The sequence below is a fragment of the Molossus molossus genome, unplaced genomic scaffold, assembly GCF_014108415.1.
Source record: "Molossus molossus isolate mMolMol1 unplaced genomic scaffold, mMolMol1.p scaffold_m16_p_17, whole genome shotgun sequence".
Taxonomy (NCBI): domain Eukaryota; kingdom Metazoa; phylum Chordata; class Mammalia; order Chiroptera; family Molossidae; genus Molossus; species Molossus molossus.
In genome coordinates, this window is record NW_023425352.1 from 20484030 (window position 1) to 20498268 (window position 14239).

The following is a 14239-nucleotide window of genomic DNA, read 5'->3' on the forward strand; positions in this document are numbered from 1 at the left end:
GAGGAGGTGTGACATCAACTGTAGAAGCCTAGCCCCTACTTCCTGACTCCAGGGACAGGTGGGGGGACAGCAGCTGCTTTGCAGGCCGCAGGGGGACTGGGATTCCCCAAAGCTGAGTCCACGAGCCTCTGCCTTCCCGAATCCCAGTTCTTACCCCATTCTCCAGAGAAGAAAGGGGGCTCAGGGCAACAGGCTCCCTGAGGGGCCACCTAGGCTGGGGCAGAAAGCAGAGAGAGGCAGGGCTGCGGGTTGTGATCAGTCATTGTAGCTACACTGAGTAACGGAGCACCAGTCACTACCAGAGGGTGTTGGGATTGCTGGGCCTTCATTACCCTGACTGACTTGTTTTCAATCACCTCAGGTCTTCCTGGAACCCCTGGCCGACAAGGTCCTAGAGGTAAATGATTTCCCAAACCAGATGTTCTTTCTTTGCACTAGTCATTTTTGTGGGAGGGAAGGGATTGGCAGGAGGGAAGCCCCTGTCTGGGCAGTACCTGGATCAACAGTGGCATCTAGTGGCTTCAGCAGAGGCTGGGAGGCTGGGGAGCCAGGGATCTGTGCTGATCAACGAAGCCCTGAACCCAGCCTGCTCACACACCTCCCGCCCCACAAGCGGGAGCCTCACCGTGGTACCTGGATGTCTCCAGGCCATTGTTGGAGGAGGGTCTGGAGCCGCTGCTCCTATCCCCACAAGCTGGTCCACCCCCTGACTTGTCTCTGAAATGCCCCCACTAGTGTTCAATCCCTCCCTTAGGCTTGGTCCCTGTAACATGTCTCTCCTGAGCCAGGAGCAACCTTAGTTTTATCAGTCACAGGACTTTAATGCAGGCAGGGAGGAGCATCTAAGATGCTGCTAGGAGGGGAAGTCGTTCTTGGGGATTGACCAGGGCCAGCATAGTGACCTCTGTGCATAGAGCGGAACTCTTGTCCTGTTCTGTTCCTCTGCCATTGTCCAGTTCTGCACCATTAGACCCCAACCCTGAGCCAGTCCAGAGCTAAGTGGTGCTCAGGGATGGTCTTCCTCCTCCTGTCCGGGTGACCTCACATCCCTGAGCCCTGACGTTCTGTGCTGCTGTGCTCTGTCTTGAGCAGTCACTGTCACCTTGTGGGGACCTGAGGAATAAAATACCTACTTTCCAAAAACTATTTCCAATGACTGGTTAGGCCCAGGAGTTTTTTTAGGACAAATAAATATAATTCAAAATAGTAACACCCAGGGGGTATAGCTCAGTGGTAGAGCATTTGACTGCAAAATAGTAACACCTGAGTTCACACATCCCCCACAGATCTCAGGGTTCACAAATATACTCATGAATTGATGGCACCTTTAGTAAGACACGAGGTTTGGGGATTCCCAAGGAGACCAGGCACCCTGCCCTTCCAAGGCCTGGGAATTCCTGTCCATAGGGGACTTCAGACCCTCCCTGGACAATGTGCACAAAAGATGGACATTCACATATTATTGGACTAGGCTCCAATGAAACCAAACCAAGCACTTTCTCCTCTTTTGGCCTTGACCCCCAGGGCTGGCAGAGGGCAAACAGAGACCAGCTCCCGGCCCCTCCCCAAGAGGGACATCAATAGCAGCTTCATGAGTGGGTGATTGAATTGCTCACTGACCATGGGAAGTGACAAAAGAGACCCCTGAAAATCCCCAGTGGAGGGCTTTTCTGTCCTCTGCTTCACTCACTCGGTTCCCCGGACTCCGTGCAGATTTCCAATCCCAAGAGATGCGTCATTCAGATGGCATCTGCTGGTAGATAATGTTTGGGAAAGTGTGAACTTGACATCCCCTTCTTGGGGGTCCCCTATACACATGTGCATTTTCAACCCTCCAAGACACCACAGGAAAGAGATCTGTTAACTTTCCTGACTTACCAGCCACAGAACCCCCTTCTAACTCTGCATAGACCCTACTCCTGTCCCAGGAAGCCAGCATCCTGAGGGGCGCCTGCCTGGACGGCTCACGCCTCCAGCCTTTGACTCCAGTACGTTTCCTCCCCAAGCCCATTCTCAGCAAGATTCCGAGATGTCCACTGTGGGAAAAGAGTGTGGGAGTGGGAATGACTCAAGTCAGCCCCATTCTGGCCTCGCTGAAAGGCAAACTCTTCAACATTCACTAATGAAGCCCCTTCGGGGAGTCCCAGCTTCTTCTAAAAGCTAATGTGGGCCAAGATTGATACTCCAGCCTCTAGGGTGTCTGGTGCAGAGACTGGTGCTTAATGTGCCCTGCGTGCTCTCCTTAGCTCAGGAGAATGCCGCTAGCCTGCAGGTTAGAGGCCCAGGAGTCGGTCTCAAATGCAACCAGAAGCCTTGGAAATGATTGATTGAGCCACTAATTGATCCTGGGAACAACCGCTGTCCTTTCCCTCTCCTCCCAGGTGAACCAGGAGCTCCAGGCAGGATCGTGACTGCAGGTAGGCAGGCCCTGTACTGTGTATTCTCAGGCACCGGGCATCTGACCTGGCTCTGCCTAGCACCCTCCAAGAAGCGCCAGTCAGTGGACACAGTGCTGTGGGCAGGATCCTGTGCTGGGCTCTTTACGTCAGCAGCAAGGCGGTGGGTGGAATTTGGAAGTAACGAGAACAAGAGATGCTGGCCCGGCCCGACCGACAGCCCGGTCTGAAGCCCAGCACCTCTGAGCCGGAAGAGTGGAACTCAATGTTTTATGTGTCTTCTGTTTTCAGAGGGGGCATCGACTCTCACTGTCCCAGGTCCCCCAGGACTTCCTGGAGCCATGGGACCCCCAGGACCTCCAGGTGCTCCAGGTCAGTCCATTTTCTTTCTTTGTTCCCAAATCAGCAGCAGGCCTAGGTTGCATTTGTCTATACCAGCATTTGCTCAAATCCTGAAATCCAGTATAGGAACCAAGGGAGGAGAGGGAAGAGGAACTAGAAAGCCCACTCCCAGACAGCCAAGCGAGCCCTCATCACATACGAGCAAGTATTCCGAGCGCCACACAGGCCTTGCTTCACCAGACCCCACAGCACCGGTGGAGGCCCCAGCTTGTAAATGACCTGCCCAAGGTCACTCGGCTAAGAAGTAACAGAGTCAGGATTTGGCCCCGGTCCTTCTGTCTCCAGAGCCATATTAGAGCAGTTGGACTCGGTCCTCAAATTGTTTCCCCTTCTAAACCAGTTTGATAATGTGCATCAAGGGCAGCAAACATGCTAGGAATCTATTTAGAGAAAATATTCCCAAATTGTCCAACATTCATGAAATAGCTACAAAAATGTGAAGACTTAAAAGAAAATTGTTAGGACCTGGCCAGTTTGGCTCGGTGGTTGGAGTGTCGGCCCATGGACCAATGAGTCTCGGTTCGATTCCGGTCAAGGGCACGTACCAACGCAAGTATGGACCAGCCTTCCCTCCTGATGAGCTCCAGTGAGAGAAGGGACACTGGGGCAGTGAGACGCCCCTCATCATTGAAGGACAGTGTCCGAGGGGGCAGTCCTGCCCATCCTAGGGGCTCAGTCCCTGGCAGATGGACCAGAGGGCTGCTCTCCAGTAGGCAAGCTGACCTCGTTGGGCTACTCTTCATGCCTTGTGAGGAAGCTAAGTGTGCACCCAGGACCTGCCTTTTCCTCAGCTCTTAGCATTATGACCCTGGAGGTGTGACAAAACCTTTTCTTCCCCAAACCCGTTTCCAGGTCCCGTTGGCCCGGCCGGTCTCCCAGGACAGCAAGGTATGTCGCGCCTGAAAGAGCACATGGCCTGTCAGGAAGGCTTCCTTCCCGGACTGGACTTGGGCCCCGGTCTGTAAATGAAGCGAGACATGCATCTGGGGAAGGGACTTGAGGGGGTGACATGGTTCTTCACCAAGGGCCCTGTGAACCCCTTTCTGTATCTCTGAGGGGGCAGGTCCGCCAAGCGGGATTGAAGCTCTGTGGCCACTTGGTCAGGGTCAAGCTCAGCTATGTTCATGGTCCTTGGGCCTCTTGTGACCAGACCCTAAAAATCGTGCCACTGTCCAAAGATTTCTCCAAATACCAAAACACTGTTAGGCTTAGAGAAGGCCAATCTGCTTCCCCGGGCTATGTCTTGACTGACAGCCGAGTTCACAGTCAGCCCTCTGGCCTGCCCTGCCCCAGGCACCTGGGCTGCTGCAGCCATCTCCGGCCCCCCTGACTCTGCGTCTCCCCACAGGCCCTCGAGGGGAGATAGGACTCACTGGTAAGTCACTCCTGAGCACCAGCGCTCCATCTCCGATATCGGCTCCCTCCGCTCTCCAGGGCAGGCACTGTGGGGGTGGGGGTGAGAGGTCAGGACCCCGGGCCTGCGGCGGCTGCGCCAGTGAGTCAGCGGAGCCCCGATGGGGGTGAGGATGGCCGTCCCTCTGGAACGCAGTGCCAGCGGAGAAGCAACAGCAGGGGCTTTGTCAGCCGTAGGGGGTGATACGCGGGGGATGGGGCAGCTCGAACTCCAGGAGGACCAGGGTCATGCAGGGCCTCTGAGCGAGCCAGGCGTGGTTGGCGTCACTGGCAGGAGCCCTGCATCCCCCACTCACTGGGACCAATGACAAGGGTCCGTGGGTTCTCAGCATCAGGCCTGACCTGGGAGGGTGGACTCCTGGGTCCTCCTGGGTCCTCCTGTTCCCAAAGTCCTTTAAAGAGCCCAGGCAGAGATGCTGCTGGGCCTCCCCCTCAGCACCTGGGTGGCTGAACAGCAAAGACAACAGCTAACCCTGGCCCAGCAGTCGCATGTGCCAGACATTGTGCCAAAGCACCTCACTGAGTCTTCACGGGGCCCCTGAGACATAGGCCACAGGCTCCTGGTTTACAGAGGAGGAAGCTGTTGCTGAAAAAGGTTGAGAACTTGCCAAAAGTCACCAGCTAGAGGTGGTGGAGCAAGGATTTGGACTCAGGCTCTCGGACACTGAAGCCATGTTCTTGCCCATCATTTGATATTACTTGTATTAGCTATCAGGGAGTTTGACTGCAGCCCCGCCCCGCCCCGCCCCTGAGCAAGGGCACCCCAGCAGAGGGAGTCTAATGTGTGGGGTCTGCATGTGGCCCAGGGTGTCTGGCACTGATGGTTCTGGTGAGAAGCTGGAGGAAAGCAGCCCCGTGTCAGTTTTTGCTCATTTCTGTTTTCTTCTCTCTGCAGATGGTCTTGATTTACGAGGTCCCCCAGGCCCACCTGGGCCACCTGGGCCACCAGGTGAGCATCTTAGGGACCCTTGGAAGGTGGGGAATCATGGGCATAGGGGAATCAAGGCTCAGTAAGGAAGCCAGATCCTGCTCCCAGGGACAGGATCGGCTCTAACTTCAGCACTGCCTCTTCCTCACTTTCTTCAAGACCTCCCATTCCGGGTCCCCTAGGCCCCGAAGGAGACCAAGGTGAGAACAGTGTCTCAGGGAGTTCAGGAGCCTGTATGTGCCCCCGTAGGCCAAACTGGTGGCCAGGGGCGTTTGGATGAGTCTTGATGAGCTGGGGCATTTCTTTATTCTCTTGCCGTGTCCCATTCGGAGCTCAGCATCCTGGAGCTTGGGGTAGGAGGAGGCGTGGTGGTCGGAAGCTCTAACAGAATTCCCGCTTCTGCATTGGCCTGATGGAAGGAGAGGCCAAGGCGCCCTCTACCCTCCCCTCCCGGGAGCCCCTTGAATTCTCAATATCTGATTCACATGTATCTCACAATTCTAAGCCTCCTTCCCTTGGCTCCCCCAGGCCCGAGGACACCAATGCACAGTAGAGCTGCCATCAAACAAAACCTGGGGTGGGGGTGGCAAAAGCTGACCTTCCAAGAGCCTTTGGCGAGAATAGATCCGAGTATGTGTCTGTGAATGATTGAGGATTTACGTGAGCACGTGCGTGAGTGCGTGTGTGTGCACATGTGTACGTTGTACTACTCTAGGTGCTGCTGCCCAGTGGTAGCACAACCCCAGCCCTCCTGGGCCTTGCGGAGCCTCCGGAGGGGAGGTGGTGTCAGCTGGGACCTGGGGCGAGGGGCGAGCACAACGGTGTGCCCCTCAGGCCGGCAAGGCCCCGGGGTTCTCCGCCTCAGGTGCAGTGCCGAGCCCCGCCCCACTGCTGCTCTGGCTAAAGTTGCTTCCGGCCCTGGCTGACCGCACTGTGTATGGTGTTGGCTTCCAGGAGCACAACGGTGTGCCCCACTGTGCCCCTCAGGCGGGCAAGGCCCCGGGGTTCTCCGCCTCAGGTGCAGTGCCGAGCCCCGCCCCACTGCTGCTCTGGCTAAAGTTGCTTCCGGCCCTGGCTGACCGCACTGTGTATGGTGTTGGCTTCCAGGTTCCAGTTCTCTGGGATTCGACCTGCAGGGGCCACCAGGCCCACCTGGCCCTCAGGGACCCAAAGGTGACAAAGGTCAGTGAGGGAGCAGCCAAGAAGGCAGCGAGGAGTAGGAGTAAGGCTGGCTCCCAGAGCCCCAATAGGGAACAGCATGTGCTTGTTGGTGCTAAAGCCTTGGGGGGAAGAAGGGGATAAAAGGAGAGGCTGGAGGGAGGGAGGGTATAAGGATGCGGGGACACACACATTCTCTGTCCAAAGGGAGCTTGCAGAAACAGACATGGAACAACTGTTGGGCCATATGCTGATGGGTGTGGTTGGGCTTAACCAGGGAAGGCTTCCTGGAGGAGGTGATGCAAACAAAGCTGCTTATTTTGAATTCCAGGTGATCCCGGATTCCCAGGGACTCCTGGCATTCCTGGCGGTCCCTCTCATGGTAAGAACCAAAGGTGACCAAAGTTCCTCTCCCCTTCTTAAAGCAAGGCTGATCATGCCAGTGAGGACATGGGTTCATCCATTCATTCATTGTCCATGATTCGGTGTTGATTAGAAACTTTCTCCACTTGCTAGGATCTCTGAGCTGCCTTAAGGTTACATGCTAGTGGGGGCAGCAGGGAAGAACCCCTACATGTAAAGGTGACTAACAATGCCAGTGACAAAAGATGCAGACAGAACAGGCTCTGGGAGCTGGGAGTGTTCAGAGATGGGTGAGACTGTGGTGTGGTGAGCAGTTTGCCCAGAGAGATGAGGGTTTGGCCTGGAGCGCTCCTAGCTCTGTGCCCCGTGCAGTGGCTGCCGCAGGCACTCCTTTGCTCTCCTTTTTGGGGGACCCTTCTTTTTACCACTCTCCTCTTTATTCCACTGAGAAAGACCCTTCCTCCACAGACGATGGGAGCAGTGCCAGGGCCCCTTTGTCTGACCCCAGGTGGAGAGACCGGCTCAGAAGGCTTTCTTTCTTCCAGGGGGATCATCATCTGACACCATGTTCATGCAGGGCCCGCCAGGCCCACCGGGGCCCCCCGGGCTTCCTGGCTCCTTCAGCAGCTCTGGCCTGGAGATTCAGCAGTACATCTCTGAGTACATGCAGAGTGAGTGCCAGGGTCAGAGTGGGCTGTGTGCATGCGTGCGTACCTCTGTTGGAGGTCAGCAGTCTCTATGGCCAGGCCCAGGGCTTCCATCCCTGCAGCCGAGACAGCAGGCCCATGCCCCTGCCTGCTAGCTGTCCACACACGACCTCAGCCTCGCCCCAGTAGAGACTTGCACACCCACACGCTTGTCCACATGCATACACAGCTACACACTTTCACGTGTGTGCATTCCCCTGACCTGTGGATGTGTGTGATTTCCACAGATGTGGGTGCCAGAGCTTTGCCAAGGAGTGGCTGACTAGTCTTGTTGGCACAGTCCTAGAGTAATTCCTGACCCAGCGTAGGCTTCTGCCTCAGTTTCTCCATCTAGGCTCTCTGCTGGCCCTGCCTTGGGCCCATCTGTGGGGTGTGCTAGGCACTTCATCACGTGCTTCAGGTCACCTCCATGGGGAGGAGATGCCCACTTGGGGACAGGCTTGACTCTGCTTTATTTCTTTGTTGGCAGGTGACAGTGTTAGGTCCTATCTATCTGGAGCTCCGGGTCCCCAGGGCCCACCTGGTCCCCCTGGGCCTGTCACCACCATCACGGGTGAGACTTTCAACTACGCAGAGCTGGCCAGCCTCGTCGTGAGCTACTTACAGAGTAAGCCTCTCCCACCCCTGGAATGACCCTTGCCCTCGGGGTCCACTGTTGTTCCTGGAATCTTGTCTCAATTTGCTGTTGGCTTTGCCCTTCTGAACATGACATTCAAACCTGAACTCATGGGAATCAGGCTCCTGGGAGCTGGCTTCAGAAAGGATTTGCTCAGATGAAAAAACACTGCCTCGCCGTGTTCAGTGAGCCTTCTCGTGGTTGACGGTGTGTCCTAAGTATGTGCCATGGGCCCCTTCGGGCTGCTGGCAGCTTGTAGTGCTCCAGCGAGGGCACACTCTCGAAAACAAACTGCATTTCTTGCCAAACCAAACCAAAAATAACTCACTTTTTCATGCTTTAAAAACAGCTTCCTAATGCCGTGCCCCTCCCTTGGTTTATCTCCCCCAAGTGGAAACAGCCAGTTGACCAGTCTTTGTGATTCTAGGGTAATGGGGGCGTTGCTTAAGTGCAGATACACAGGTAACCCCAGGTTTCCTTCCCGACAGCTTCAGGGTACATTATCAGCTCATCGTCGTCTGCCTCCATCACTTCCGAAGACATGCTGGCTGCCCTACAGCGTGAGTTTCTTGCAGTGGGCTGGAGTGGGAGCCCTCTGCCTCTTGCCTGCGCCCGCCCGCAGGCACGTGTTGTCTCTGAGCTCGGGGGGCGACAGCACAGGGACCACTGCCTCGCTGCCCCAGCCACTGCCGGGAGGGGGCAGCAATCTCCTGACCACCAGTGCCAGGCAGCAGGCAGCTGCCCCTTCAGATACCTGGGAGCTTGCTGATTCTCCACTGTGGGCCTCGGCAGCCAGCCGTGTGGGGAGACCAGGCTGTGGCTGTCCCATGGCCTGGGTGGGTCCATCTAGCACATCTTCTCTTTCCAGGGGATGATGTGCGTCAGTATCTACGCCAGCACCTGATGGGCCCTCCGGGTCCCCCAGGGCCAGCAGGAGCCGGCAGAGATTGGTCCCTCCAGTCTCTGGACTATGCAGAGCTGACCAGGCACATTGTCAGCTACATGTCGAGTGAGTGTCTGTCCTTTGTGGGCAAGGGTAGTCAGGAGTTCACGCTGAACTTCCTGAAACAGCCCACTGACCCGCTCCTGCCAGGCTGCACCAAACCCAGAGGGAATGAGCAGCATTCAGAGCTGTTCAAACCCATGGCCACAGAACGGATCAGAGCCTGCGAGGGAAGCCCAGACGAGTGTCATAAGCAACATCCTGTGTGGAATTTGCACATGACCCCTAGCAAACTTCTCCATATACACCTCTCTCCACACACACTTCTCTCCACACACACCTCTCTCCACACACACTTCTCCACACACACCTCTCTCCACACACACTTCTCCACACACCTCTCTCCACACACACCTCTCCACACACACCTCTCTCCACACACACTTCCCCACACACACCTCTCTCCACACACACCTCTCTCTACACACTTCTCCACACACTCCTCTCCACACACCTCTCTCCACACACACCTCTCCACACACACCTCTCTCCACACACACTTCCCCACACACACCTCTCTCCACACACACCTCTCTCTACACACTTCTCCACACACTCCTCTCCACACACCTCTCTCCACACACACCTCTCCACACACACCTCTCTCCACACACACTTCCCCACACACACCTCTCTCCACACACACCTCTCTCTACACACTTCTCCACACACTCCTCTCTCCACACACACTTCCCCACACACACCTCTCTCCACACACTTCTCCGCACACACCTCTCCACACACACCTCTCTCCACACACACTTCCCCACACACACCTCTCTCCACACACACCTCTCTCCACACACACCTCTCTCCACACACTCTTCTCCACACACACCTCTCTCCTCACACACTTCTCCACACACTCTTCTCCACACACACCTCTCTCCACACACACTTCTCCACACACACCTCTCTCCACACACACTTCTCCACACACACCTCTCTCCACACACACCTCTCTCCACACACACCTCTCTCCACACACACCTCTCTCCACACACTCTTCTCCACACACACCTCTCTCCTCACACACTTCTCCACACACTCTTCTTCACACACACCTCTCTCCACACACACTTCTCCACACACACCTCTCTCCACACACACCTCTCTCCACACACACCTCTCTCCACACACACCTCTCTCCACACACACCTCTCTCCACACACACCTCTCTCCACACACTCTTCTCCACACACACCTCTCTCCTCACACACTTCTCCACACACTCTTCTTCACACACACCTCTCTCCACACACACTTCTCCACACACACCTCTCTCCACACACACTTCTCCACACACACCTCTCTCCACACACACTTCTCCACACACACCTCTCTCCACACACACCTCTCTCCACACACACCTCTCTCCACACACACTTCTCCACACACTCTTCTCCACACACACCTCTCTCCACACACTCTTCTCCACACACACCTCTCTCCACACACACTTCTCCACACACACCTCTCTCCACACACTCTTCTCCACACACACCTCTCTCCACACACACTTCTCCACACACACCTCTCTCCACACACACTTCTCCACACACACCTCTCTCCACACACACCTCTCTCCACACACACCTCTCTCCACACACACTTCTCCACACACTCTTCTCCACACACACCTCTCTCCACACACTCTTCTCCACACACACCTCTCCACACACCTCTCTACACACTTTTTTATACACACCTCTCTCTACACACACTTCTCCATACACACCTCTCTCCACACATACTTCTCCATACACACCTCTCTACACACACACTTCTCCATACACATACATTGCTCTATATACACAAGCACTCCCCCACACCCAGCAGGCTGACGGACAATGGGCCCTTTTGGCCTATGTTCTTCCCAGGACCTGGGGCCTCTCCTCGGTGTCATTACCCAGGATTGTACCTCTGAGTCCCTCTTTCTGCCTGTCCCTTCTTACTGGCCCCCTTTTCCCTTTCTTGCCCCCCACTTCTGTTCACATTGTTTCTGTCTGGCTTCCTCTCTTACAGGGTGTTCCCATCTGCCTTTCCCTATCTGATCTGAATCCATCACAATTTGGGATTTTGTTCCTCAGGTTCTGGAGTCAGTATTGGGCTTCCTGGCCCCCCAGGACCCCCTGGTTTGCCAGGACCATCCTATGAGGAGCTCCTCTCCTTATTCCAAGGTAATGTGGAGCAGGGGACATCTGTCCAAGTGGTCTGGGATGGAAGGCAGAGCCCCTTGGCCCAGATGACCAACTCCTTGCTTTTTCTTGTTATCTCAGGACCTGAATTCAGAGGCATCGTTGGGCCTCCAGGTCCCCCTGGGCCACCAGGGATCCCAGGCAACGCATGGTCCAGCATCAGTGAGGAGAGCCTCTCGACTTACCTGCACAGTAAGGCATGGAGAGCAGGGGTGAGGCGGGCAGAGGGCTGTGGCCAGCCCTGGGGGCTCTGTGGGCAGCTGTGGAGTTAATCCACTTAGAGTTACCCCGTCCTCCGGAAGCATGTCCAGGGCTGGGCACTGAGGCCCTGGAGAGGGATATACAAGCTTCGAGGCGCTTTCGGCCCCGAAGTGGGTGAAGTGGGGAGAAACAGTGCTCCCAGGTGCAGCCCTTAAACAACTCATGAGCCAACGCGTCATCAGCGGTCAGGAGCCCGGCACAGTTCAAGGCTCAGTGGCAGCAGGGCTGAGGGGAAGGGAGTAGGGTCTGGGTTGAATGCAGCTCAGGACTGGGGCTGGGAAGGCCAGCTGGGGGCAGTCATTCCCTGCTCGTGTTCTGGGCGACAGTTGTTCCCTCCTCATCCCCCCTTTCCAAGAGGGGCTCCATGGGCCCCTAAACTGCGAGTTCAGCATTCTCAGCAGGGCAATCTCTGATCTTTCTCTCTTGCCTCCCACTCAGCTGCTGGCTTGTCATCCATCCCAGGCCCCCCGGGCCCCCCAGGCCCCCCCGGCCCTCGAGGGCCTCCAGGTGTCTCAGCAGCGCTGGCAACCTATGCAGCTGAGAACAGCGACAGCTTCCGGAGTGAACTGATTAGCTACCTGACAAGTAGGTGCCCCTGATGCTGCTGGTCCTTCGTATGCCCCGTTCCCATACCTTGTTTCTCCTGTTGGAACCAGAAGGTGAAGGAGCTTGGGAGGCCAGATGCACGAGAGCACTAGTCGGAGAAAGCCATTTCTTCCCAGACAGCACGATCCTGCTCATGTGCAAGTGCCTTGAAGTCCATACCCTGCCTAGGAGTGCAGAGACCCTGAGAGAGCCCTGAACTCCCACTTCTTTCTCTCTACCCAGACCCGAGCTCCCACTAACACAGCTTCCTCCCCACAGGTCCTGATGTGCTCAGCTTCATTGTGGGTCCCCCAGGCCCTCCTGGGCCCCAGGGACCACCTGGAGACAGCCGCCTGGGGTCCATGGATGGCTCCTACAGCCAGGGTGGCAGCTCATCAGTCAGCCGCAGCACCTCCTACAGCTCTTCCATGGGCATAGGAGGGACCAGCGGAGGCTCCCTGGGTGAAGGGGGAGCCTTTGGCTCCGACATTGGCCTGGGCCGAGGCTATGGCGCAGCAGCAGCAGGTGGCACGTATGATGGAGACAGGGAATTGCTCAGGGCTGGCTTGGCTGGAGGTCTAGATTACAACGAGCTGGCTGTCCGGGTGTCCGAGAGCTTGCAGCGTAAGTTGGGGCACTTAGGCCTCAGTGCTGGGGGGGAGGGGGCATGTGAGCATTTCCATACCCAGGCTCCAGAAACTCACCCTCTCGTTTCAGAGAACCCAGGCTGTGAGGCCTGCAGTTCTGGAATCAGATAGACAGGGACTGAAGACGGGGCCCAAACTTAATTCTCAGCCAGCTTAGTTCAAGGGGGTGCAGTCAGGACTTGAACCTCTGCTTCAGGGAAGAAAGAATGTTGGGGTCTTTGTGCTTTGCTCTCCCACTAAGTTGTGTGGGGCAGAGGGAAGCTGTTGGCTAGAAAGCCCTCCCTTGCCACAGCTCATCAGCGCAGTTATGCAGGCCACAGGCCTCTGACGAAAGCCCCTGGCGGAGACCAGTGCCCCTCAATAGGAAAGACACAAAGCCACAGGCTTTTTCCCTCCTGTCACTTAACCTCATCTAATTGTGTTGAGAGCTAGACAATCGGAGGGTGCTGTACCCCGACTGTGAAGACTGTGCCCACACTTCCATGCTTTACAGGTCAGGGCCTGCTGCAAGGCATGGCCTACGCTGCCCAGGGCCCACCAGGCCGGCCCGGGCCTCCGGGGCCTCCCGGCATCAGCAAGGTCTTCTCTGCCTACAGCAACGTGACTGAAGACCTCGTGGACTTCTTCCGAAGTAAGGGCTTCCTCAACTGCTTTCCCAACACGCAACTTGCTGCACAGTCTCACATGGAGCCTATTCCACAGAAACCAAAAAACCCCAACACAGATGCTAAACATCTGACAAATTCTAAACTTTGTTTTCCTCTTACAAGCTCAAACTCTACCACTACCTGTCTGTGGACAAATCACTTTATCTCCCCAGCTTCTTGGTGACTGCTAGTCTAAGGCCAGTTTTCCCCCCTTGCAGCGCACGGAGCCATTCCAGGACCCCCTGGGCAGAAGGGAGAGGTGGGCTTCCCAGGACCCAAAGGTAAGTGGTAGCAGGAACAGCCAACAGGAGCCTGTGTAACAACCTCGTGCTGAAAAGCAGCTCCCTTGCCAGTACTGTGCTGGGTGCTGAGTGCTGGGCTCGGGCTCTGCCCCTCCAGCCACTGTACTTAGCATCTCTCTCTCCTCCTAGGTGAGAGGGGCCCTGCGGGGCCACCTGGCCGACCTGGGACTCCTGGCCCTAGAGGACAAAAGGGAGAAAAGGGAGACAAAGGTAAGCTTCCGCTGCCACAGAGATTTGTTCTCTAGCAAGCCTGGAAAATGAAGGCAAAGATGACTTACTAAAGGCAGACCCTGCCAACAATGCAATTTGCATAACAATCAGGCAGCTGGGGAGAAAGGAAGGAGATGCCAACACAGGGAGGAAAAGGAGAACTGATCTGGTAATGAAAAAGGGTAAACAATTTAAACAAAAGTGATAGTTTTACAAAAGAATTTATCTTTCAAGCCCCGTTTTGCAAGTAGTCACAGTTGCCATACTTGCCCAAGCTGAACTCCCCACAGGCCACAAAGTATTTTTTAACTTCCTACTCATCTTCTAACTTTCAGGTGACCAAGTCTATGTTGGACGGAGAAGGAGAAGTATCGCCACCAAGCCTTGAGCTGCTGTTGGTGGA

At 55.8% G+C, this 14239-nt stretch overlaps 1 protein-coding gene across 1 annotated transcript in view; it reads left to right on the forward strand.

Annotated features, from left to right (window-relative positions):
• The window catches only part of COL17A1 (collagen type XVII alpha 1 chain), a 51771-nt gene extending 37532 nt beyond the window's left edge, over positions 1–14239 (forward strand). Inside the window, exons 33-52 of the mRNA XM_036265944.1 lie at positions 362–397; positions 2382–2417; positions 2688–2768; positions 3651–3686; positions 4147–4173; positions 5107–5160; positions 6247–6321; positions 6629–6679; positions 7206–7331; positions 7837–7974; positions 8472–8543; positions 8852–8992; positions 11077–11166; positions 11266–11376; positions 11884–12030; positions 12310–12654; positions 13171–13308; positions 13543–13605; positions 13756–13836; positions 14172–14239. Of these exons, the coding sequence (XP_036121837.1) occupies positions 362–397; positions 2382–2417; positions 2688–2768; positions 3651–3686; positions 4147–4173; positions 5107–5160; positions 6247–6321; positions 6629–6679; positions 7206–7331; positions 7837–7974; positions 8472–8543; positions 8852–8992; positions 11077–11166; positions 11266–11376; positions 11884–12030; positions 12310–12654; positions 13171–13308; positions 13543–13605; positions 13756–13836; positions 14172–14224 (1901 nt within the window). The 3' untranslated portion in view covers positions 14225–14239. The remainder of the gene's footprint in view (positions 1–361; positions 398–2381; positions 2418–2687; positions 2769–3650; positions 3687–4146; positions 4174–5106; positions 5161–6246; positions 6322–6628; positions 6680–7205; positions 7332–7836; positions 7975–8471; positions 8544–8851; positions 8993–11076; positions 11167–11265; positions 11377–11883; positions 12031–12309; positions 12655–13170; positions 13309–13542; positions 13606–13755; positions 13837–14171) is intronic.